This window comes from Pleurodeles waltl, chromosome 3_2 (assembly GCF_031143425.1).
Source record: "Pleurodeles waltl isolate 20211129_DDA chromosome 3_2, aPleWal1.hap1.20221129, whole genome shotgun sequence".
NCBI lineage: Eukaryota > Metazoa > Chordata > Amphibia > Caudata > Salamandridae > Pleurodeles > Pleurodeles waltl.
Genome location: NC_090441.1, coordinates 157,312,217 through 157,339,227, shown reverse-complemented (window position 1 = coordinate 157,339,227; position 27,011 = coordinate 157,312,217). Strand labels below are relative to the sequence as shown.

General features: G+C 47.0%; 1 protein-coding gene across 2 annotated transcripts in view; it reads right to left on the bottom strand.

Annotated features, from left to right (window-relative positions):
* LOC138286617 (peroxisomal trans-2-enoyl-CoA reductase-like) overlaps positions 1-27,011 on the bottom strand; it is a 315,538-nt gene that overhangs the window by 113,227 nt on the left and 175,300 nt on the right. For both annotated transcript variants that reach the window (XM_069227047.1, XM_069227048.1), the window contains exon 4: positions 16,678-16,759. In XM_069227047.1, coding sequence (XP_069083148.1) covers positions 16,678-16,759 — 82 coding nt within the window. The remainder of the gene's footprint in view (positions 1-16,677; positions 16,760-27,011) is intronic.

Here is a 27,011-nt window from a genome sequence, read left to right as displayed (position 1 = left end):
ACTTGTGGGTGGGGAGAATTAACAACAATAAAGGTCTTCTTTGAACTCAGAAGTGCATTCTAGAGAGGTTCTGTAAGCTCTGATATGAGATATGTAGGAAAGCAGAACAGACCCACATCTCGGAATCCGCCGAAATTCAGACACCCACACACGTCCGCCACACCAAAGGTCAGTGATAAACTGGCGATAACAAATCCTCCACCGTCACGCCAACAGAAACACGCCCATGCTATTACGACACACGAATCTACATGGCGGTCTTTCAACCGCGGTATTCCATTGGCGGTACACACCGCCGCACTCAAAATACACACACATCTCCAAAACACCGCCACATTGGACAATTCCAAATACACACACCTGATACACATACAAACACCACTCCCACACACCCAACACAATATAAAACACACACCCACATCACCCACAAACCCCTACGACAAAAAATTAGAGACGAAGGCGACAGAGAGAGAGCACAGCAATAGACAACCCCACCACACAGAGGCACACAACACCATCACCCACACAACATCCACGCACAAAACACCCCACACCACTACACATCACCACACTCATCACCACATACACCACCCCACACATCACCTACACCACCCCATGGCACGCCAAAGACACCCCAGGTTTTCGGAGGAGGAGCTCAGGGTTATGGTGGAGGAAATCTTACGGGGAGAGCCACAGCTATTTGGATCACAGGTGCAGCACACCTCTATAGCTACGAAGATGGAGCTATGGCGAAGAATAGTTGACAGGGTCAACGCAGTGGGACAGCACCCAAGAAATCGGGACGACATCAGGAAGAGGTGGAACGACCTACGGGGAAAGGTGCGTTCCGTGGTCTCCAGGCACAACATTGCGATTCAGCGGACTGGCGGCGGACCCCCACCTCTTCCCCCACAACTAACAACATGGGAGGAGCAGGTCTTGACCATTATGCATCCAGAGGGCCTCGGAGGAGTCGGTGGAGGAATGGACACTGGTAAGTCAAATCTTAACTATCATATCCCCCACCCTACCTGCATGCTATCACACATCCCCTCCCCTATCACTCCAACTCTTCACTAATGTACTAATAACACAAACCACCCATCCCAACACCAAGCCCTGCATGACACAAAAAAGCATGGACACCCATCACAAAAGCATGCCCACTGCACATACCCATAACAACCCCTAACCATCATCACACAAGCCACCACACAGGAATGCTAGCACTGGGGTACACGCTCACCCACCCATTGCACACCATGACACACACACATGCAATAATCATGCTTTTATACCCCTGCAGGACCACTACGTAACGTCACCAGACAGGAGGGTCCAGATATCTCTACCCCACCCACAGAAGAGGCACACAGTGATGACAGCAGCTCTGGCCAACTGGATCCAGATGACCAGCCCGGACCATTGAGGGCCTCGGGACAGTCGGTTCCCCCCGCACAGGCACAGCCCAACTCTGACCTTCCACCCTCTGGTAACACCAGCACAGCACCCACCCACTGGGCCCATACCTCCGTACCCAGGACACGTCAATCAGCTGTGTGTCCACCACTACAGGGAACCCAGGATAACCCACCACCCAACAACAACAGGGACCTGGGGGCAGTGGTAGTGGGCACACGGTCCAGGGGACGGAGGCATAGGAACACAGGGGAACTGGGAGGGCTGCTGTGCGACAGGGGGCGGACAGGCCAAGGGAACCCACTCTCCACAAGGCCCTCTCCTCCATCATCGGAGCATACCACCACTCCCAGGAGACGATGGCTACGGTACTGGCCAAGTTTCAGGAGACCCAGCGCATGCAGGAGGAACAGTATTTGGGCTTCAGGGAGGAGCTCAGAACCATCAGCTCCGCCCTGGGCACCATCGTAGGGGTGCTGAAGGACATACAGAACACCATGAGGGACACCGTGGCACTCCCAGGGTCCCCTGACACTAGCCTGGACGATGAACTGCCCACCACCTCTGCCGGCGCTAGTGGACAGGACGCCCCGCCACAGGACCACCACACCAGCACCCCACCCCCTGCAGATGGAAAACCACCCCGCAAGCGGTCCCTGAGATCCAGGAACAGGACAGAGCAAGATGGCAAGACCCCCGCCAGGAAATTAGACCACCCTGATTGTCATCCCACTGTCCCACTTTGTTACCCTGTCCAGATTGGAACTGCCCCAGCTCCACTTCCTATGCCCATATGGGCAGTGCACCTGTGAGACTAATAGACTGGACTCTGCCATGGACATTCCTCCACCATCACCCATCACCATTTTGCCACCCCCTCCAATAATTAGCACTTCAATAAACACCCTAGAACCACAAATCAATCTGGAGTCAGTCTGTGATTTTGAAAATGTGTATTATCTATGACAATGACAAAATCCGTTTGAAATTGTAATGTCAACATACCTATGTCACACATCACAAGCCCATGAAGGATGCAAGCAGCAGACACACGTTGGTAACCACACCTGTGAAACCGTAATGGAAATGTACCACTCAGTTAGCAAATACTGCTTCAAATTGACAGACAGGATAGAGGTAGAAGTGTGAAAGTAAATGTAATAGTAAAAAAATTGTTCTCACCTGTGTGTCACTGGAAATATTGCTGTATGACAGAGTCCCTGTTGTCAATGTCTTCTTCCTCTGCTTCCTCCTCATCACTGTCCACAGGCTCCACAGCTGCCACAACACCGTCATCTGGACTGTCCTCCTGCAGAAAAGACACCTGGCGTCGCAAAGCAAGATTGTGAAGCATAGAGCAGGCGATGATGATCTGGCACACCTTCCTTGGTGAGTAGAATAGGGAACCACCTGTCATATGGAGGCACCTGAGCCTGGCCTTCAGAAGGCCGAAGGTGCGTTCGATCACCCTCCTAGTCCGCCCATGGGCCTCATTGTAGCGTTCCTCTGCCCTGGTCCTGGGATTCCTCCCTGGGGTCAATAGCCATGACAAGTTGGGGTAACCAGAGTCCCCTAATAGCCACACACAGTGCCTCTGGAGTTGACCCATCACATAAGGGATGCTGCTATTCCGCAGTATGTAGGCGTCATGCACAGAGCCAGTGAACATAACATTTACCTGCGAGATGTACTGGTCTGCCAAACATACCATCTGTACATTCATGGAGTGATAACTCTTCCGGTTCCTGTACACCTGTTCGCTCCTGTGGGGGGGGGACCAAAGCCACATGGGTCCCATCAATGGCACCTATGATGTTAGGGATATGTCCCAGCGCATAGAAGTCACCTTTAACTGTAGGAAAATCCTCCACCTGAGGGAAAACGATGTAGCTCCTCACGTGTTTCAGCAGGGCAGACAACACTCTGGACAACACGTTGGAAAACATAGGCTGGGACATCCCTGATGCCATGGCCACTGTTGTTTGAAATTATCCACTTGCTAGGAAATAGAGCACTGATAGCACCTGCACTTGAGGGGGGATTCCTGTGGGATGGCGGATTGGTGACATCAGGTCTGGCTCCAACTGGGTACACAGTTCCTGGATTGTGGCACGGTCAAACCTGTAGGTGATGATTAAATGTCGCTCCTCCATTGTCAACAAATCCACCAGCGGTCGGTACACCGGAGGATTCCGCCATCTCCTCACATGTCCCAGCTGACGGTGCCTAGGAAGGACAACAGCGACCACATAGTCAACCAATTCTGAGGTATGTACCCACAGCTACACAGACCACGACACAAAATACAAATATCTTCCTGTATGTGTGTTGAGTCCAGGCCTAGGTATGTGTTACGCAGTTGTAAATGAAGCCATGTGGGCCCCTGAAATGGCGGATGCCTGACCTCTAAAGTGGGACAATGGGATGTGAGGTAACTGCACTGGCGTTGTACACCGTCGCGGTAGGCGGTCGTAGACCGCGGCGCAGTGCTGCATTGGTTAACATTGGGCCCTATGGGTCCCAGGAGCCAATGACGAAGTGCGCCGGTGGTGATGAAACGCACCGCCACGGACGTAACCGCCGCGGACGTGACCGCCATTTTCTATCTGTTCAATCACTCGATACCTGATCTTCGACAGGAGAGGACCTACACTGCAACTCCTGCTGTGACCTCAGTCTGGAAGAGACAATGGCACGTGCGTCTGGGGAAAGGGCCCATACCTTCACTGCACAGGAGTTGGAGAAGCTTGTGGACGGGGTCCTCCCCCAGTACACGCTACTCTACGGTCCTCCAGACCAACAGGTAAGTACACAGGGAGCACATTGTATGGGCTATGGCTGGGTGGAGAGGGCTGGATGTAAGTAGGAAGGGGGCAGAGTTCTGCGAGCATGAAGGAGTGTGAATGCATGTGCCACATGGCAAGGGCAGGGATGTGGGCCACTCACTACGACGGTGCAGTTGGCACAGGAGCATGAGGGGGCTGCATCCCACATGGCAATGGAGGGCCACACCACGGACTGGGAATACACCAGTGGGACGGAGGGCGAGGGGAGCTTCACGGCGGTAACCGGATCAGCAACCAGCGACACGGACTCGTCCTCCGATGGGAGCTCCCTTGTGGTGGTGGCACCATCTGTGCCCCCCACTTCTACAGGTACAGCCGCCACCCCCCCTACCAGCACCGCCCTCCCAGCAGCCCCTCAGCCTTCGCCCCGTGCCCGCTCATCCAGGAGGGTGGGCATCACCTTCGCCCCAGGCACCTCAGCCCCTGCCTCAGTCACCCCTGCTGCCCTCAGTGAGGAGGCCATTGACCTCCTCAGGTCACTCACTGTTGGGCAGTCTACCATTGTGAATGCCATCCAGGGTGTAGAAAGGGAGTTGCAACATACTAATGCATTCCTGGAGGGCATTCATTCTGGTCAGGCTGCCCATCATCGAACCCAGCAATCTCTGGCCTCAGCACTGATGGCAGCCATTGTCCCTGTGTCTAGCCTCCCCCCTCCAACTTCCTCCACCCAGACCCAATCCCCTGTACCTCTGCCTATCCCAAGCACACCATCAGACCAGTCTGCACATAGGTCAACACACAAGGGCAGCTCAGGCAAACATAGGCACCACACATCCCACAGGCACTCACACAAGCATCACCCACAGACAGACACAGCAACATCCACTGCCTCCACTGTGTCCCCCTCCTCGTCGTCTCCCTCCTCCCTCCCAGTGTCGTCGACACTCTCACCTGCATGCACTACCACTACAGCCACTAGGACTCGCACCAGAAAACCCAGCACCACACCCGCTCACCTGCACTCACCACCCCCACTACCATTTACACGTCCCCTGTGTCCTCTCCCAGTGTGTCTGTGATGCCCCCTCCCAAAGTACACAAACGCGGGCACATACACACCCAACATCCATCCACCTCACGACAGCCTCCAGAACATGCACCTGCACCCAAAGCATCCAAAGTTACACCTCCCACAACCACCTCTGCTTCCTCCACTCCCAGAACCCCTCCAGCTACCCGTCCCAGTGTTCGTCAGAAACTTTTCCTGAGCAACCTTGACCTCTGTCCCATCAACCCTCTCCAATTCATAGGTCCCGTACTAGCACCTCAGCCAAAAAGATTCTGGTACCAGTGGTGCCTGTTAGAGGTATGTGGAGTGCACCGGGGCAGCCAGTGTGACACGGAGCCAAAGCACTGCCAGTCCACCCCCTGTGAAGCACCAGAAGTTGGACAGTGCCCGACGGGAGAGGGTGAAGACTCCTGCCGGCAAAGCCGCTCACAAGGGTCCCGGGGGGAGTGTCAAGTCAGCTGTCACTCCTCCCAAGGTGGTGAAGGGGCAGAAGAAGTCTCCAAAGTCTGGGAAGAGCAGCACGGCAGAGAAGGCCGCCATCCTCCCCGCTGCCCAGGACGCCACCGCCAGCCCCTTTGTCACTGGTCAGGAGACCACCGCCAGAGTCAGTGCCCAGGAGGGCAGCACACTCGTCACTGGTCAGGAGACCACCGCCAGAGTCAGTGCCCAGGAGGGCAGCACAATCATCACTGGTCAGGAGACCACCGCCAGAGTCAGTGCCCAGGAGGGCAGCCCAATCGTCACTGGTCCGGAGAACACCACCAGAGTCAATGCCCAGGAGGGCCCCGGCAGCCACAGCCCTGCTGGGCAATGAGGGACCGCCATGGCACACACCGCTGCACAGGTCAGAGACAGCAAAGTCAAGCACCGCTGAACAGGGCAAGGACCGCCATGGAAAGCACCGCTGAACAGGGCAAGGACCACTGAACAGGGCAAGGACCGTCATGGAAAGCACCGCTGAACAGGGCAAGCACCGCCAACTCAAGCATCGTTTGCCCATGAGCGGCAGGGGCAGTAATGGAACAGGGACCGTCACGGGGAGCGTGATGCACTCTGGGTACCAGTCCCCCTCCAGAACCAGTGGAAACTGTTATCCACTTGTGAGACTGTGGCTTTGCACTCCCCAGGATGGAACAGTGGGCAGACTACCCACTGACAAGACTTGTGAGACTGTGGCTTTGCACTCCCCAGGATGGTCCAGTGGGCAAACCACCCACTGAAAAGACTTGTGAGACTGTGGCTTTGCACTCCCCAGGATGGTCCAGTGGGCAAACCACCCACTGAAAAGACTTGTGAGACTGTGGCTTTGCACTCCCCAGGATGGTCCAGTGGGCAAACCACCCACTGAAAAGACGTGTGAGACTGTGGCTTTGCACTCCCCAGGATGGTCCAGTGGGCAAACCACCCACTGAAAAGACTTGTGAGACTGTTGCTTTGCACTCCCCAGGATGGTCCAGTGGGCAGACCACCCACTTGACAAGACTTGTGAGACTGTGGCTTTGCACTCCCCAGGATGGTCCAGTGGGCAAACCACCCACTGAAAAGACGTGTGAGACTGTGGCTTTGCACTCCCCAGGATGGTCCAGTGGGCAAACCACCCACTGAAAAGACTTGTGAGACTGTGGCTTTGCACTCCCCAGGATACATCAATGGGCATGGAGCCCCGTCGTGGATCTGGCGTGGTGCTTTCATCCGGCTGAGGTGCCCCCCCTTCCCTTCCCCCTGAGGTGCCTGTTGTATTTCTATCTGATGCCCCTGCAGTGTTCTCTCCGTTTCTGGACAGGTATTGTGTGTGGGCCTCGCCCATGCATTTTGGGCCCAGTGGTCCACGGACATTGAAATGTGCATACCTGCACTACTAATCCTGATGTATATATTTGGAATGTGTATATATTTATGTATATATGAGCTTACTGTATTTTGAAACATTACAATGGTTGTACTGAGTTCCTTTTTGTCTTTGCATTCTTCCGGGGGGGTTGTGGGTTGTTACTGTGATGTTTGGAAATGCATTGGTGTGTGTGTTGTAGTGTGCGAGGGTCGGGGTGGGGGTGGGGGTGTTGCGTGTGTGTGTCCGTGACTTTTGCCGCCCCTATGTCGTAGGTGCAGTACTCACGTTGTCTTCGGCGCCGCCGTTGCTGATGTTCGTAGAGGAGCAGGAAGACAAGCGCAGGGAGTATTTGGAGTTCCGGCTCCATGGTGTCCTCCTTCCTCGTGGAGTGTGTTAAGGTGAGCGTTTTCCCATTACAAAAGCTGTTTCCGCCGTGTTTTTATCCACGGTGAATCCGCCCCGGAAAAGGTGGCGGATTGGCCTGTTGTAATACTGTGGGCGGTACTTTGTCTTCCGCCTGTCTGTTGGCGGTGACCGCCGCGCTGCTTGTCTGTACCGCCGTAGCGGTCGGAGTGTTAAAGTGGCTGTCTATGTTGGAAGTTTACGCCACGGTCATAATTCCCTTTTTTGTTCCGCCGGCCTGTTTGCGGTTTTACCGCCGCTTTAACACCGTCCGCCAGGGTTGTAATGACCACCTTTGTTTTTAAATAATGGTTACTCTTTCCCAGTGACATGCCTCATCATCAAATACCTGCCCCCTACTAATTCTAAAGTAAGATTGTAGAAGGCTTCCTAGTGAGCTTTTACCTGGAAGGAGTCTTATTACAGAGAGAATCAGGCTCACAGAGATATAGGGCTTATTTCGGTTTTGTGTGTTACAATAGAAGGCACATAGAGTAAAAATGCATAGTAAGAGGTTAGTGGGCAGAGTATTTTATTGAAGGCCTCCTCTGTACATCAATTAATTTCCCTAAAAGGTCAGAACTTTGTAAACCTTGAATGAATTGACATGTTACTGCCCTTGGGCAAGCCTTGTCCAGGTTGAGGGGAATTCATCAAGACTGGCAACTATCTCCTTTTCATCCTATCAAGACTCTAACACTCAAGGGTAGGAGGGGGGAGAAAACTGTTCCCAGTTTTAGTTTCATTATAACAATTGACTATCTACACTTTTCTTTAAGGCACCTTGATACTGTTCATCATAGAAAATGTACTACAATTCCCAGCAGGCCACAAACTCTGACATATTCCAGACAGAAGACTGTCATCTTGGATTATCGGGTATAAATGTCCTTGTGGTTCTTGGTGTCCTTTGTTAGGCAACTATGCCATAATGATGCTGCAGCCAGAACCTCAGTATATGGATTCTGAATTTCCTTGAACAGACGTGTTTATTTTTCAAAGAATTGTTTAAAATCAACGCCTTGTCTACAGGGACTAGTTATTAAAACATTAAAAATGTCTATGCAATAACAACATTGAAATATTTTTTTTAATGAAAACCTACAAAAACGAATACTAATTTACATTATACTAACCTTTACAATTAAAACAAAAACTGTAAACTAACATTTAAAAAAAAAAGAAGTGGTCATGTCTACTGTTCCCATTTCAACCAGTGCAACAGCGGGGAAAGAAATGGACAATGGAAGGGACAGATTTACTATTCCCACTCCAACCCGAGCAGCAGTATTGAAAGTGTTGGGCTTTGGAGGAATTAGTCTTACTATTCTTGTGCCAACATAGGAACCGGAGAGGAAGGTGCTGGATTTTGAAGGATTGCAGGGGACATAACTACTATTACCACTCTAGCATAAGCAATAGTAGGGGAAATGTTAAATGTTGAAAATCTCAGATTTTATTTTTCCTATCCTAAATTAATACAAACTATCTTGCATATAAAAATGTAAACATAAAGTATATCCATATATAATATAAAAATATTTTAAATTAATATAATCCTATGAAATTAACATATAACTTTATACAAACATTATATTAAAACATAATATAAATTAAAAAATGCTAAAAATAGATTTAAAATACTCCTCACCCCATTTAATATCAGAATAAGTAGCAATAAACAATGTAATATAAAATAATAACACTGTAGTACTAAGTATTGCATAACAAAACCTTAGATGTGATATAATTAATTCATATCCAAATTAGAAAAAACAATAAAAAATTAACACACTCATCTATTTAACCAATTAACAAAAACATGAATAACCATATTTTTAAAAATTATTATAAGTACATAATTATCAAATTAACAATTTAAAACTTAAAAAACATATAATCAATAAGAAATATTTGAAAAACGTCCCACCCTATTTCCCTACAAAACTAACAAACTGCCAAATAATATTATAGAAAATAAACAAAACCTAAAACATATTATGAAATACAAAATCATATTTAACATGAAAAAATATTATGACACAAAAACTAACAAAACTTCCCTAAAATATTTAAAAACAATACTCTGTATAAAATAGAACAATATAAAAAAAATTGTAGTTAGTAATTAGTATCTCACAATATTTTTGAAGTGATGTTTTGCTAGGATACAAAACAAAGGATGACAAATCCAATGACTCCCTGCAAGATTCCTTCAAGAAAACACAATAGGAAACACACAAAACAGACAGTTCATTGAGAAAGTTGGGTCACTGAGGTGGCCATGAGGAAGACATAAGTTTGGACAAGTGAGTGGGGTTGGAGAAAATGGCACATTGCCTAAGATAGCCTGACCATACATTAGATTTTTTGTTCTAAATATTATTTAAAATATTGTCGTCCAATAGGATTTAGTAAGAGAAAGTAATTTTTTGTTAAAATTATGTAGGCCACAATACTTACGTCAGACAACAATTTTGTTATCAATATTTTAACAAGCAGAAATGCTTTAACCTGAAGGTTCCTGTATCAAATAGTCACTATCATCACCTTAATCTGAGATTCACCTGCAACTCCCTAAAAATGTGTGCATGCCCAGGGTAAACAAAAAAAAGATACAAAAAAAGTGTTTCAAACATTTATTGAATTAATTGCATATTTGCACAGGGAGAATTGACTGTGATTATTAGGCAGATGAAATAAAGCATGTAACCAGCATTACCAACATGGTGAACAGAATAAATAATCCAAACATGGCAATCTTATTATATTCCTACCTATAACACTATGAGAGCAATATGGGTGTACCCTCTGCCAGATCGCAAATAATAGTCTGAGCCCCCCATACCTGGATAGCCGGGCCAGAGAACCAGTCTTGAGTGAAGTTGGCAATCCTTCTCTGCATGATGAAAGGTCAGCGTCCCAGAGCTCCATATCAAACACAGGATCTGTTCCAATGCAGCTCTCTGACCCTTGTAGGGCAGTGCACCATTTATATAATCAAAACCACACTGTGTTAGAGGCACAGCTCTGGTGCAATGATATGTCTATGATTCAGGAGCTGTCTCCAAATCGACATCGCAAGCACCAGGATGTCTTGTTCTATGTTTGTAAACTTGAACATAGTGTACAGATTACACGGCCAGAAAGGCTTACTGAAAACAACAAGCATAGACAGAGTATTCTCATAATAATATTGTGCAAGCATAAAACATATAAAATAACTTTGCTAAAAGCTATGTCAACCTATATCATGTGGAATGTAAAACTAAAATGGAGAACCAAGGTGAGCTCCAGAAGGCCTCACACACCACGATCATCGCTTTCCGACTTAAGGCAGGAGACAGGCACTCATTTATACCTATGTATACACCTATGTAAACACTCTAAAAAGGGCAGAAAGGACAGTTGCACATTTTTGGGGGATGTTACGCTTCCACCAAACTATAAATCAGGGCCCAGGAGAGAAGATGAGAATCTCAAATTCCACAACAGGCAAATAAAATGGAAAGTCCCCTTTGTTCTGGGAAAAATGGCCTGACAAAGACACAAATATAGCCTGTGACCTGGAAATTTCAGGCTCAACACTAACCTTCACTGGCATTCAATGTAAGTTCATACTCCCACACCTGGATTTTTTAAGATTCATAAAACTTACCTGTTATTAAAAACTACTGCTCTGCCTTACAAACTACTCTCACCCCCCAGAATCTAGTGTCATCAGCCTGTTATGAGATAAATGGAAGATGAACCTAAGGTATTGTGTCTCACAATAAGTGCTGGAACTGCCATGATACCACAGGTGATCTTAAAAATAAGCTGTTCCACTGAACATTTATCTATTGCAATGGGAGGAGATTACTATCTACACTGAAAGGAGTTTTAATACAGTTCAAATGAGGCTTTGTCACGGTCAACTTAGGTGTTGATACGCCCAATCCCTGCCTCTTCTAAGTGAAAGGTAAATGCTCTTAGTTGATTTTATGCAAGCAGCGGAAACAACAACTATGCTGTCTGGAGGGGAAATCTGACAGTTCACATTTGGCAGGCTTGGCTCATGTTCACAAAAGGAGCAGATAACATACTCATATATTTGTGCAAATCTACCTGCAACTATGGACCAATAAGGAAAATATTGAATGAATAACTCTATCAAAGCAGACTACTGCTCTCCAGCCATATCCTTTATGACTCATGACTATGTATATCTTAATTGCCCCTGGACTCTTTTAGTGGGACCCAAAGGCTGTTGGTACGATGCCTGGTCTCTTTTTTACTGGCATTTGTATACTTACAAAGAGTGACCCCATCTCAGAATCAATGAGTAGGTCTGACTTACTCTTGTAGTACTTCTGGTGTACTACTAAATTGCAAAAGTAAAACAGGCTACTCCTTGGTTACTTCTAGAATTCAGGAGTCAGCCAGTAGTGCTACAAGTGACAGAAGAGGCGGGAGAGCCACTGAAATCTCGAGTCAGGTGTCTGACTCTGGCTTAGCTCAAGGCTGCCCTAGAGCCTTGAGCTTTTACAGGATGAGATGTGCTGTATGGGCTAGAGCTGCTTACCCTCAAACATTGGAAACTAGGTTTGGATCCTTGCCTGGGTTTGTAAATCTTAGAAAATCACTTATGGCCTGATTTAGAGTTTGGCTGATGGGGTTACTCTGACACAAACATGACTGATATAGCCTATGGAGAGTGTAATACACGGACAAAATACTCTAAACTTGGCCCTATATCTCGGTTTGCCGAAACTTAATCTGTATTTGTTGTGAAGTGTTTGTATGTCCTTTGATCAAGTTTGTGGAATGAAAAACTGCCAAAAAATTGCTACTGTCTCATATAAAAATAATTAAAATCAAAGCATTAACCTTTCATGTGAAGAACAGATACCAATCTACTGAGTGAATTGCACAGTGTGAAACCAAAAACATGGGATCCAGTTTGACTTAGGGTCTGATTTCGAGTTTGGCGGAGGGGTTACTCCGTAACAAACATGAAGGCTATCCCGTCCGCTGTATTACACGTTCCACAGCCTATAATGGAATTGTAATACAGCGGGTGGGATATCCGTCACGTTTGTGACAGAGGGCCAGATATACAAAGCTATTTGCGGTCCCAAATGGCGAAATGTGCCTTTTGGGACCACAAAATGGCATTGTAGCATGTACCATCGCTATTTTGAAGTCAGTAACCTGTTATCAACTCAAAAAATAGGGATTTTGACTCACTATTAGGAAGAGGTGTGCCAAGGGCATCCCTTCCTAATACCGAGACGCAGGAGGATGTATGAATATTTCGCAACTGGGAATGCGGTCACAAAACAATCTCAATTACCACCAATTTCAAAATGGTGGTAACCCATTCGCAAACCCCAAGGGACCCCTTCCCTTTTGTGAATGGTGGCGCCAACATTGTTTCCGAGCAGGCAGTGGTCCCACGGACCACTGCCCACTCTTAAAAAACTAAAACTAAAATATATCATTTGTATTTCTGAAATGCATCCCGTTTTCCTTCAAGGAAAATGGGATGCATTTCAAATAAAAAAACTGCATTATTTAAAAAGCAGTTACATGTGTGGTGGTCTGCTGACCCTAGCAGGCCACTATCCCTCTGTAATGGAAACCTTTTCCACCCACACCTAAAAGGAATACATAGTAGATTTTTCACTTTTCTCTCACGTGCACTGTATCCTATACAAAATAGCATGCTTTAATTTCTTTATTGGTCCAACAATGGGGTATCGCTTTTTGTCTAACTATCCATGTACATTAAAGGGTTATATCCCTCGTACCAAAATGTGCATCCATATGCTAGATCTTCACACACTGTATCACCTACCATCCTTGTTTATCCTATTTCATTTGTATGTTAGCAACTTCATGTATAAGAATTGCCATTTGTTTATGTTTCAGCCTTGAAAAAGTCTGCAAGGACGAAACACGTGTTGGCTGTTTTCTGATCTTGGATTAAAATACCTATTGCAACTCTACTCATCTTGGACTGTATATTTATTATAGAGACTTTGAGTGCCCTGGTCCCTGTTTCTTTTTCAATTTGTATCTCACAGCACAGGACATAGGTGGTCCCTTTCTGGGTTCCGCCTGTTAATCTGTGTATCTTTGAAACCCTTGGTGGTTGGGTTTCTCCGACCAGGCCGGCACCGTTGCCTAAATACACGCTACGCGACTTTGAACTTGATTGGTTTCAGATGTGCGACAATAGCATTAACCTCTTCCTTTATATAAACGTTTACTAATCCCTGTGAGTGTGGCCATTCCCAAATGGGTTGCAAATTGCGACCTGCCTCATGAATATTAATGAGGCAGGTCCCTTGTGACCCATTTGCTTATCGCAAACAGTGTCTGAGACACTGTTGTACATCAGCTTTTGCGTCTTGCAAATTGCAAGTCAATAAAAAGTGCAATTTGTGAGCTGCAAAAGCTGACCTTCGTACATCTGGCCCAGAGGAACCCCCTCGGCCAAACTCTAAATCAGGCCCTTAATCCTTAATCCTGGCAAAAAAACACTTGACCAGCACTTGGGAGTCAATTGTTTCTTCAAGCCCACATAACGAACATGCTAAACTGAAAATAGGAGCAGCACTATGCCGCATACAGGGCCAGCTTTAGGGCGGTGGGAGCGGTGCAGCTGCACCGGGTGCTTACGTGGATTGGCGCACTGACCTCAGGGGGGCGCTGTGTTTAGCAATAACTTACAACACTTGCGATTCAAAAGCACCGGCTGAAAAAGTCCCAGCCTCCAAGAAGCAATTAAAATGTCAAGATACCTCTTGTGATTAATGTTTCTGCTAGGGAGAGAGACTGGAGTTTTGTTTGACTCACCATTAAGTAGCGTAGAGGGTTAATATGCCTGCTGCAAAGAACAGAGCTATATTTTACGTGGACATCTGAGTGGATTAGTAAGGCCAGCCTTTACAAGCGCTTCAAAACAAATGAATGTATGTGAAAGGGGACTATGGAGAGATGAGGGGCACATTTGCCAGGTGGTAGTGAGTGAATCTGAGGAGGTGGTCCTGGGGTGGGGAGCGTCAAAAAAGACTGTTGCACAGGGCACCACTAGCGCTAAAGCCGGCCCTGGCCGCATACTATTCCTTACAAAAGGAAGACACAATATTCTGATGAGGAACTATCCTTTGCAGACAATGGATTATAAACTCAGAAACTAGTTTATTGAGTATGCCTGGCAGTTCATTATGTGTCCCCAAAGAAGCGACTGACTCGTGAAAAACCTGTTCGCCAAGTGTTTTTTATGTTAAAGAAATACATTTTTTTAATTTTGAAGAGACTTATCATACATTTAGATGGGGTTTGATGCATGACTTACATGCTAAATATTTTTGCAGCTCATGCATGGGTTCTTATAGCTAAGCCAGACCCTTGGCTCGGCTCTGGCTTGGTTCTCTGTATTGATTTGTTGGCTCATCCACTCCTCTGGCCCTGATTCCGAGCTTGTTGGAATCCAAGTCCTTTTTATCGCAACAGATTATTAATATCTTGAGGCTCAATATTTATTGGGTGTGAAACACAGTACCTTTTTCTGGGGAATAGCATGAAGATGTTGGTGCTTATTGCACCAAAATGTGCATGGCACGGTAAATACTGTAACATTTTCCATTGTTTAACTTCAGGAGGTTTAACCGACCATATTTAATGAAGGGTGAGTTATTTAATGCACCTGGTAATTGCTGGATGGGGTAAATACCACATAACTCAGAATTCTGGCCCCTTCACAAAAAGGGTTTTAAGCAGGGGTCAGAAAACAACGACCCTCTTGCAATCATGGCCAAAGGGGAAGCCATGCCTACTTACAGCACATTAATTGTGTATTTTGCCATAATGTCTGACCTTAATATACTGAGTTGCTTGTTGAGTGTGTTTTGTTTCTCTCCTTTTGTTTGTGTTTCTAGGGTTAGCTTGCTGTTTTAACTGACTGTATGTAATTTGCCCACATTCATTTTCAATTGATCTTTAATTATTTATTTTTTCTCAAATAGCAGAATCTCTCAAAAGGTAACCTCAAGCATCTATCAATGATACAGCAAGCACAATGGCATCAGGACCCTGAGCTCCGAAGGCCACACTGGCCCCTATATATGGTTGTCTAATAGTACCTAACGGAAGTGTAGAGGGACCCGTTTCCCCCGCTTGCATTAGGAGCTACTATGCCTTCGCTACATCGAAGGTCAGCTGTGAGCAAAATTTGCACCAGCTCAGAGATATTTCAAGTTATCAAAACCGCTCAAAGCACACAAAAATATGCACAGACCCCTTCTGCGCTGGTCTGTGGCGTAACAAAACTTGAGCGGGCCCCCTGCAAAGTACGTTGAGAGGCACCCCTCTGGGCTTACTCAGGAGCTCTCAGGCCTGGGTACTGTGCTGAAGGAGGCTCCCTGGAGCCTGAGGGCCCCCTGCATCGACGGGCAGCAGGGATCTTTGTTACACCACTAGCTAAGGTGCAGCCAAGAAAATAGGAACCCAAAATGGACCCTGGTGGTCTTCGGGTGGGGGTCCCTTAGGCCAGTGGTTCCCAACCTGTGGTCCCGGAACCCTTGGGGGTCTGCAAAGCCTCCTCAGGGGGTCAATAACTGCTTAGAAAATTAACTAATATTAACAGAGTAATAAAGTGTATATAAATAATGTGGCTAAATATACTATTATTTGTTTTAACACCTACTGTAAATGTCAAGTAATTTTAAATTTGATGCTAAAATCAAATTAGTATCCTGAGATTGATTTAATCAAACAGTATGGATGATGTGTGGCTTCAAATGAATTTAGAAAATATTCAACCTCCCTATTCATTTTTAAAGATTTGTTCCTTTCTTTAATTTATTTGCAAATAAAATAAAATGAGTTGTCATTTGTTTATGTGTTTGAGGAATGCTTGTTTCTGTACTTTTTTGTGTATTGTTTTGGGGTTCAAATCATCAACAACGTTTAGGTCGGGCCCCCTGGCTTCCGGTAATGACTCGGTGGGCAGACCCCAGGTTCCAGTAATCATAAATTGGGGGTCCATATATGTCAAAAGGTTGGGAACCACTGCTTTAAACAGCTGCCACGACCACTTACCGTAGTGCCAGCTTTGATAATACGTCTGAAAAGAGAGCACACATTCATACTTAGAGATTAGTAACAAGTGATCTTACGCCATGAAGGGTGCACCACGCCCTGTAACCGCTGTGATGTTTACAATGGCTCCCCCTTGGTCTTTCATCCAGGCCTTGTACACTGTAGAAGAGAGAACAACCCTTTCAGAGAGCGTGTTTATTGTAAAGACATTTTGCAATGAAGTAAAAAGGTAGAGAATATAAGTCAAGTTATTTACAAACAGTAATCACATTATATTACAATTATCTGCATAAACAAACCTAAGGTGGCCAACAAATATGATTACAAATCATTACAAATCAATCGAAAAATGTACTGTATTTTATCTATTATGTGCACACCTCAAATGTCATTGGGCCAGATGTTTAAAAGCATTTTGCATTCGCAAACGGTGCAAATGCCCGTTTGCGAATGCAAAATGCCAGTTCAGAATGTACGAAATACAGTCTGAACGCAATATTAAGGAATAGCTAAAATAGCGATTCCTTAAAATTGCGATCCTGTTTAGAGTCGCAAATTGCGACTCTCTAACTTAGAAATCGCAAATAAGGATTCCTTATTTGCGATTTCTTAGCACATGTATGAAGCAATTCCTAAATGTGATTTTGGCATTTAGGAATCGCTAATTACCACCAAGTTCAACTTGGTGGTAACCATGTGCAAAATTAAAAAATGCATTTAAAATGCATTTTTAAATTGTTCATATAAAGCACACATGCCCTTTTGGCATGTGTGCATCCTACATGTCCCCCCAAAAATTTTTGGGGTGCAGCAGAGGGGGCCTTAGCCCCTCAGGACCCTGGGTTTTTGCATTTCCAAAATTGCGATTTCTGGCCCATAGCTGAGAATGGGGCCGGTATCACAATTTGCGATTCAGTAATAGCATTTGCGATTTTTAAGAAATCACTATTACCGAATCGCAAATGTGATACATGGCACTTTGCGAGTCGGAAATAGCGATTTCTTAAAAATCACTATTTCCGAATCGCAAAGGGCCGTGATGATACATCTGGCCCATTGTCTCTAGGTACCACTAGATCCAAAAATTAGTCTGGTGTCATTTTAAAGTGACTCAACTGCTCTAGTAGACACATATAGGGATAAGACCTGCAATATGTCGCAAAACAAGAAGTTTTAGAGACTTTCTAAAACTAGTAAGGTTAGTGTGGCATCCTCATTTCTATGCCATGCATTTTGTCCCTAGTTATATGTCCCCTGCTGCTCAGCCAGTAGACTGTGAGGTAACAGAATGCTGCTGTGTGCATGGTTTGAGTGTCAGTCGGAATGTGTGGGCTGAGCAGCAAGGATGCTGCTCCCGGTGGGGCCTTTCTGCTACCTTCATAACATCTTCTATCTGTAACCTGAGGCTCCTACCTTGTGAATAAATCTTATCCTGTTTCACCTATACTATTGTTTGCCCTTCATCATCATTTACCACAGTTTTGGTGTACAGAAAAAGGACACAGCGCTACAGCAGGAACATGAGAGGAGATTAAAACTGAAGATTACCTGAAGGTATACAAGAGACCTAATACTGAAACTGAACTTAAACAAGTGCAAACTGAAGGAATTGAAATGCCCTAAATGCCCCACCGGTGTCTTTAACAGCTGAGAGCCTGCAGTTTGGGGCGTTCATTCTTCTTTTCAATAATTTCATCCAGTCTTCTGACATCTTTAACAAAGCAGGAGATGGAAGGCCCTTCTGACAGCCTGCAGTCTACTCAAGTTAGAAGTGCATGCCTGCCTAGTTGGACCCGATTCTACTGAATGCTGTATTTACACTTAAGAGTTGGCAAGCATTAAAGAATTGGCCTGCTGAACTTTATTTGAACATAGTTTAGCAGCGAAGCCACCTGCAGCACTGCTGATGAATCACCAAGCAGTGTTTGCAGTCAATTCCTTAAAGGCTACTCTTGTTCATTCTGGATGAGCACTGAACCTTCGGCAAGTGAGCTGTTGACCTGTTTTACTCGTGCCTATACTCACTGTTCAGACTCCTACTTCTTTGTTTACTTCATCTCTTGCTGTAAGCAGTAATAAAGGACTCCATCAAAGTAGGACTATTTTATCCAGCATTCGCAACATCAGAAAAGGACTAAAAACGATTTCGGGTGAGAGATTGCTCATCAGGAACTTTAATTATTATTGCTGCATAATATTCTTTATTTTTTTACTTATTGGTTTACACTGTGCTTAATTTGTTCTCCTTTTGTATGATCTATGCTGGTCTGCATTTACTGTGTACTGCGTTTACTGACTTTGTGTCTGAATATTGTATTTAGCTGTGGTCTTAGTTTACCATTTTTACTTGGCAACTCTGTACTCTAAGGAGTAAAACCCTGTGTGCTGTTTGTGTGTTAGGCAGTATAGTGTGCGAGTGTTGCACCATATGCCAATGTTACTTGTAGTCAGAGTTATGTTTTTTGCCCATATGTTTCTTATTTTTACTTGACCTTACAGTTTATGGTGATGGGCCAATGAACCTGCAACCCAAAACATACTTACATTCGTGTTGCTGGTGATGGGCATTTGCATTTCGGCCAAACCATATTTGATTTTACCTGTACTGGGTTATACCAGTCATCCTTACTGTTACTGGTGATGGGGCACCTGTGTTGCACCCAAACCATTCTTATTGTTGCATGTCTTGGAGCATAGTAAATGCACCCAGATGTTGCTTACTGTTGCTTGTGCATTGATTTCATACCATATTTTCTGTAGCGTGTATTGGGGAATAGTATTTGCATCTACACGTTGCTTTGTAATTTGTTTATTAGTTGCAACCCAAACAATACTTACATTTCTACTACTTACTATTGCTACTGATGGGAGCATTTTTTGTGTGCTCAAACCTTTTCTTTGGGGCATATGTGTTGCACCCGCATGGGACATATTTTTTTGCACTTTATCATAGCTTCCTGAGTGGTTGGTTGATGAGGCTGGTGTATTGCACCTGGTGGGACAGATGTATTGCACCCCTATGCTATATTACAGAGTCTGTGGGGGTTATTCTAACTTTGGAGGAGGTGTTAATCCGTCCCAAAAGTGACGGAAAAGTGACGGATTTACCACTAGCCGTATTACGAGTCCATTATATCCTATGGAACTCGTAATACGGCTGGTGGTATATCCGTCACTTTACCGTCACTTTTGGGACGGATTAACACTCCTCCAAAGTTGGAATAACCCCGTGTCTCTAGTTTAGGGTGGCACTAATTTTGCACCTCAATATTTTATTTTCTGCTGAGGGGGGAGAGTGTGGGTGGTTTTCCCATGTGATTTGTTCCCCTGTCCTTAGTATTTCCATTTACGACTGTTAGTCTATCTTGTAGGTTTTCTGTTCTTGCGTTATTATTTCCTTCTCTGGAATTTGTACTCTGAATTTGTACTTCTATCATCTATCTTCTTTTTATGAGGATTAGTATTCCTCCTTATGTGCATTGTTATTTTATAATGTTTCGGTAAAGATGGGAAGTGTGTGGTATCCTCATTTCTATGCCATGCATTTTCTCCCTAGGTATATGTCCCCTGCTGCTCAGCCAGTGGACTATGAGGTAACAGAATGCTGCTGTGTGCATGGTTTGAGTGTCAGTTGGAATGTGTGGGCTGAGCAGCAAGGATGCTGCTCCCGGTGGGGCCTTTCTGCTACCTTCATAACATCTTCTGCCTGTAACCTGAGGCTCCTACCTTGTGAGTAAATCTTATCCTGTTTCAATTAAACTACTGTTTATCCTGCATGATCATTTACCACAGTTTGTCTTAGTTTTGATATCTTCTTAGGGTTTAATTCTCAAAAACATTTAATTGCTTGACCCAAGCAATTCTACAGCCTGGCGGCCTGTCCTTCAACTATGCATAATCGTGCAATCGGACACTTGGGCAGACCTCCCAATACTGCCTTGCCATAAACCAGTCCAATATTGCATTGGTACCTCCTAGTGTGGAGTTTTTAAGTGATGAAACTATGTTTATCTAGGCTTGAATGTTGTAGGCCAAGACAGCCTGAAAGTTTAAGGATCGAACATGAACCTCAAAGTTGAGTATGAGTTCCATACAACACCCAGGTTTGTTCTGTTTTTGCACAAAAAGTGGACTTTCTAATACAATGTGAGGACTGAAAGAGATTACTTAATATCAAAAGCTTCTAACTCGAGCTCATTAATAGGATTACTGTTTAAATTCAGGTCACTGCTGCTGAGAAGGCCATCACCTCCCACCCCATTTTGTAGGACTAAGGGGTCATCTACTGGCCTTCTGCATGGATACAGACTTGTATATCACCAGCATATGGAAGGTATTGCAAGCCTCTAGTCATCGATGATGGAGGCTTATGAAAATAACAAGTAAGAGTAATGCCAAAGGATAGTCCTGGAACATAGTCCACTCTAAGCTCTAGTGACTGGATGGTGATCAGTTTTACTCCCATTATGGGCAATTAAATACCACCTAATCCCCACATCTACCATGGCAAACTCATGCCTAAGCCGATCAATCAAAAAGTCAAACTTAATTTTGTCAAATACTGTGTTAAAGCATAATCAGTGATACATCTCACTCCTAAACTGAAGCTACCACACAATCATGTAGAGAAGTGAGAACCATCCTGGTGCCACATTGTTGCCTAAACACCAACTGATGATACCCAACCAATGCTACCAGTCCAAAAACTCCAAATCTGTCCTTGCTAGAACCGTTGACATCCAAGGAGGACCTGATGCTGGCTGATACTTTCATAAGCTGTCTGCGTCTAGTTAGTGAAGGCTTCCTAATGAGGGAGTCAGCACGGATTTGTTTAGGCTTTCTGGCATCACATCTGTTTAAAGTAATTGGTTCACCAGCTTTGTGAAACACACCGTCTTATTAGCTGCGTGGCCGGTAGTGCATCTTACACTTAACATATGGCCCTTTTTTTTAGGAAACCTTCGAATTTACAGACTTACACTTGCTTGAGAAAATAAGAGAGGAGCTAGTTCTTTTCTAGATTCATGGCATCAAAACAGTCCATTTATGTCACATCATTTCAATGAAAGGAGGTGCATCTGGTTTGACTTATTGCTGGTGGATGTCAAAACAATGGCACAAGTCGAACTACGCAACAAATCCTGGTTTTAAAACTGTCTGCACAGCTTGAGCTATTTCTTTAGGTTGGATATCTGGTGCCTTGTTGTTCCTATTGGAATAGTGCTGTAGATAATGCTGATATTCTGTCGCTCCCCGCTCCGCCTTCCGCACCACTACCTTTTTTCCGTTCCCTCTAGCTTCTTCCCCTCCGCTGCGCCCTCTGCGGCCCCTCCCGCCTCCCCCCTCGTTCTCTCACCGTTCTCTGTTCCCTTTTCCCGCCGCTGCGCCCCCTGCGGCCCCTCCCACCTCTCCCCTCGTTCTCTCACAGTTCTCTGTTCCCTTTTCCCGCCGCTGCGTTCCTGCGGCCCCTCCCCCCTGCCCTCTCATAGGACAAGCCCTCCTGCCTCCCAGCTGCCACTCCCACCCTCCCCTCATCTTATGGCAGCCGCTGGCGCACCAAAGGCAAGCCCGTCTGCACCCGTCCGCGCCTGGACCACACCCAGCGCCACCCCCCCTGGTCCGCGAGACCCCTGCACCTCCAGACACCGCTACACGGCCGACCAACTCACCGCCCTCAATCACGGCCGCACCACAGCATGCTCCCAGTCCTCACCAAGGAGCACCCACGGACCCTTCGCATGCCGCACCTGCAGATTCACCTGCGACAGAACAACGAAACCAACAAAGACTGAAACTAACCACCTCCACTGCATACTCCTTAACACCCGCTCCGCACGCAAGCACGCCATCGAGCTCTGGGACCTGCTCGACTCCACCGCCCCAGACGTAGCCTTCCTGACCGAAACCTGGTGGAATGACTCCTCGGCGCCCTACACCGCAATAGCCATCCCGGACGGCTACAAGATCATCCGTAGGGACCGCAACAACGGTATCGGAGGAGGCATAGCCATCGCCCACAAATCCTCCCTCAAGGTCGACACCCACACTGACGACTCCCTCAAGACGACCGCCGAACACCTACACTTCCGCATCCACACCGACCCCAACACCCCTCTCAGAGGAACGCTCATCTACAGACCCCCCGGACCACGAGCACCATTCAGCAAATCCCTCACCGACCTCACCAGCACCCACGCACTCACCTCAACGGATTACATCCTCCTCGGGGACCTAAATTTCCACCTGGAGAACAACGACGACACCAACTCCACTACTCTGATCGACAACCTCACCAACCACGGCCTCAGACAACTCGTCAACACACCAACCCACATCGCTTGATCCCATCTTCTCCTCAAGCGCCCACATCACCTTCAACCATACCACCGTACTCCACTGGACCAACCACCACTGCATCCACTTCACCTACAAGAAACATACCGAGCACCATCGCACCCAAAAACCACACCGCCGATGCTGGAGCAAAGTTACGGAAGACCAGCTTACCAAGGCCCTCGTCCAGAACCCCCGACTCCACCGACCCAGACACCACCGCCAACAACCTCACCCTGTGGATCAACGACTGCGCCAACACCCTTGCGCCACTCAAAAAACCCACCGACACCAAGCCAGAAGAAAAGCCACCTGGTTCACCGACGAGCTCCTAAATTCCAAACGCGACTGTCGGAAGCTAAAAAAGGAATGGCTCCTCAAACGCACACCTGACAGCCTCACAGCCCACAAGGACGCCACCCGCAAGCACCACCAACTCATCAGACAGGCCAAACGATCCCACTTCAAAGACCGCCTGGACAACAACGCACACAACAGCAAAGAGCTCTTCAGCATCGTGAAAGAACTCTCCAACCCCAGCGCCCACATCAATGACATCCCTCCATCCCAAGGACTCTGCAACGCACTGTCCACCTTCTTCCACCGGAAGATCACCGACATCCACAACAGTTTTGACGTCACTCCCACACCAGATCCCACCCCCGAACACTCCACCTGTGCAAACCACCTGACCTCCTGGACCAACGTGAACGACACAGAGATGCGCAAGATCATGAACTCCATCCACTCAGGATCTCCGTCAGACCCCTGCCCCCACCATGTATACAACAAAGCCGACTCCACCATCGCCCCCCAACTACGGAAGGTCATCAACATCTCCTTCGAAACAGCGACATTCCCTGAAAAATGGAAACACGCCGAAATCCGCGCCCTCCTCAAGAAGCCCAAAGCAGACCCCAACGACCTCTAGAACTTCCGACCCATCTCCCTGCTCCTCTTTACAGCAAAGGTGATTGAAAAAATCGTCAACACACAACTAACCAGCCACCTCAAAGACAACGGCATCCTAGACCCCTCCCAGTCCGGCTTCAGACGAAACCACAGCACCGAAACCGCCCTTCTCGAACACACAGACGGACATCAGACACCAAATGGACAACGGCGAAACATCAGCCCTCATCCTCCTGGACCTATCTGCCGCTTTCGACACAGTCTGCCCCTGCACACTGGAATCACGCCTCCACGAAACCGGAATTCAAGGAAAAGCCCTCGACTGGATCATCTCATTCCTCTCCGGCAGAACCCAGAGAGTCCGCTTCCTCCCCTTCCGCTCCGAAGCCACCGACATCATCTGCGGCGTCCCCCAAGGCTCATCCCTTAGCCCGACACTGTTCAACATCTACATGGCCCCCCTCGCACAAGTGGCCCGACAACACAACCTCAACATTCTCACCTACGCCGACGACACCCAACTCATCCTCTCACTCACCAAAGACCCGCGCACCGCCAAAACCAACCTCCACGAGGGAATGAAATCCATCGCCGAATGGATGAGAAACAGCCGTCTGAAACTGAACTCGGACAAGACGGAGGTCCTCATCCTCGGATCCACCCCCTCCGCCTGGGACGACTCCTGGTGGCCCACAGCACTAGGAACCCCACCAACACCGACCGACCACGCTCGCAACCTGGGCTTCATCCTCGACTCCTCCCTCACCTTGTCTAAACAGGTCAATGCAGTTTCCTCCTCCTGCTACAACACACTCTGCATGCTCCGGAGAATCTACAAGTGGATCCCAACAGAAACCAGAAGAACAGTGACACAGGCCCTCGTCAGCAGCAGGCTGGACTATGGCAACGCACGCTGCACAGGCATCCCAGCAAAAGACCTACTACGCCTCCAACGCATCCAAAATGCCTCCGCCTGACTGATCCTCAACGTACCCCGCCACAGCCACATCTCCCACCACCTGAGAAACCTTCACTGGCTCCCCGTGGACAAAAGGATCACTTTCAAGCTTCTTACCCACGCTTACAAATCGCTCCACGACACCGGACCAGCCTACCTAAACAACAGACTCAGCTTGTACACCCCCACCCGTCATCTCCGCTCCTCTAACCTCGCCCTCGCCGTCGTCCCCCGCATCTGAAGAAAGACCTCTGGCGGCAGATCCTTCTGATACCTCACCGCCAAAACCTGGAACACCCTCCCCACCAACCTGCGACAGACTCAAGACCTACTCACCTTCAGAAGACTCCTCAAGACCTGGCTCTTCGACCAGTAACACCAGTTCCCCCCCCCCCACCCAGCACCTTGAAACCCTCACGGGTACGTAGTGCGCTTTATAAATCCAATGATTGATTGATTGATTGATAAAGGGCAGTGTTTTAATACAATAGTCGGGAGCAACTTAGTTGAGGGGTGAGTTCTTTATTCCATGATATGCCCTTAGGTTGCAGCAACAGCAAGTAGGTCCTGTAGAAGATTTATTCTCCCGACAACTGACCCTGTCTCCTAGCTTTCACTCCACACCACACATCAACATTCTATTACATCATTCAATCTCAGCATTCCAAACATCAGCTCAGATATACAGGGAATGGAGATATACAGAATAATACAAATAGCTTTCTTTGCAAGGAATATGGCTGTTTAATACCCCCAGAACTGTGCCTTAATAACAAGGTAATCTTTAAGTTCAAATTTCCATCACTGACAGACCCCGTTCAGGGTTCACTGGGAGACGTCGTGGCTGCTGAGATTGTTTGCACCCTGCAGTCCTGCGGTCTATACTGTTATGACTCTGCAAGCTGGGCCAACTACACTCTTTGCACACTTGACTCTCACGGTAGAGAAGGTGAGAAGTCAAATGCTTCTTAGGGAGGTAATGTGGGAGGACAAGAGCTTTAAACAATCAACATACAGACACAATAATATATTGTTCAGCCTTGTTCTCATCTTTAGTTAAAAGAAAGTACTTTGAATATACACTAAAACAAAATATGTTGCATAGGTATAGACATTAATTAAGCGCATACAGCAGATTTCTCTGTAAATCAATCAATCAATCAAAATATTTATTAAGTGCACTACTCACCCGTTAGGGTCTCAAAGCGAAGGGGGGGGGGAGGGGAGGGGGTTGCCGTTTACTGCTCAAAAAGCCATGTCTTGAGGTGCATTCTGAAAGTTAGGAGGTCCTGGGTCTTGCGTAGGTTGGTGGGGAGGGAGTTCTAGGTCTTGGAGGCGAGGTGGGAGAAGGATCTGCCGCCAGAGGTGGTGCGTTGGATGCGGGGGAATGTGGCGAGGGCGAGGTCAGCGGAGCGGAGAAATCGAGTAGGTGTGTGGAAGTTTACTCGTTTGTTAAGGTAGGCTGGTCCAGGGTTGTGGAGGGATTTGTGAGCGTGGGTAAGGACTTTGAAGATGATCATTTTGCTGATGGGCAGCCAGTGTAGGGATCTGAGGTGAGTGGAGATGTGCTCGTGACGGGGGAGGTTGAGGATGAGACATGCGGCTACATTCTGGATTCACTGGAGTTTTTGCTGATGCTTGGCTGTGGTACCAGCGTAGAGGGTGTTGCCGTAGTCCAGTCTGCTGCTGATGAGGGCATGGGTGACTGTTTTTCTTGTTTCTAAGGGAATCCATTTGAAGGTCTTTCGTAGCATACGAAGGGTGTTGAAACAGGAGGATGATATGGTGTTGATTTGCTGGTCCATGGAGAGAGATTTGTCTAAGACGATGCTGAGGTTGCATGCGTGGGTGGAGGGTGCTGGGGGTGGTCCGAGGGTGGTGGGCCACCAGGAGGCATCCCATACTGTCTTGTTGGGGCCAAAGATGATGATTTCTGTTTTGTTGGAGTTGAGTTAAAGGTGGCTTGCTGTCATCCATTTGGCGATGTCGAGCGTGTAGGTTTGTCTTGGCGGTGGAAGGGTTCTTATTTACTGAGATGATGAGCTGGGTGTCGTCTGCGTACGAGATGATGGTGATTCCGTGGGGGTGGAGGATGTTGGCGAAGGGGGCCATGTGTATGTTGAAGAGGGTGGGGCTGAGGGAGGATTCTTGGGGGACCCCGCAGATGTTTTTGGTGGCTGGGGACCGGAAGGAAGGGAGGCGAACTCT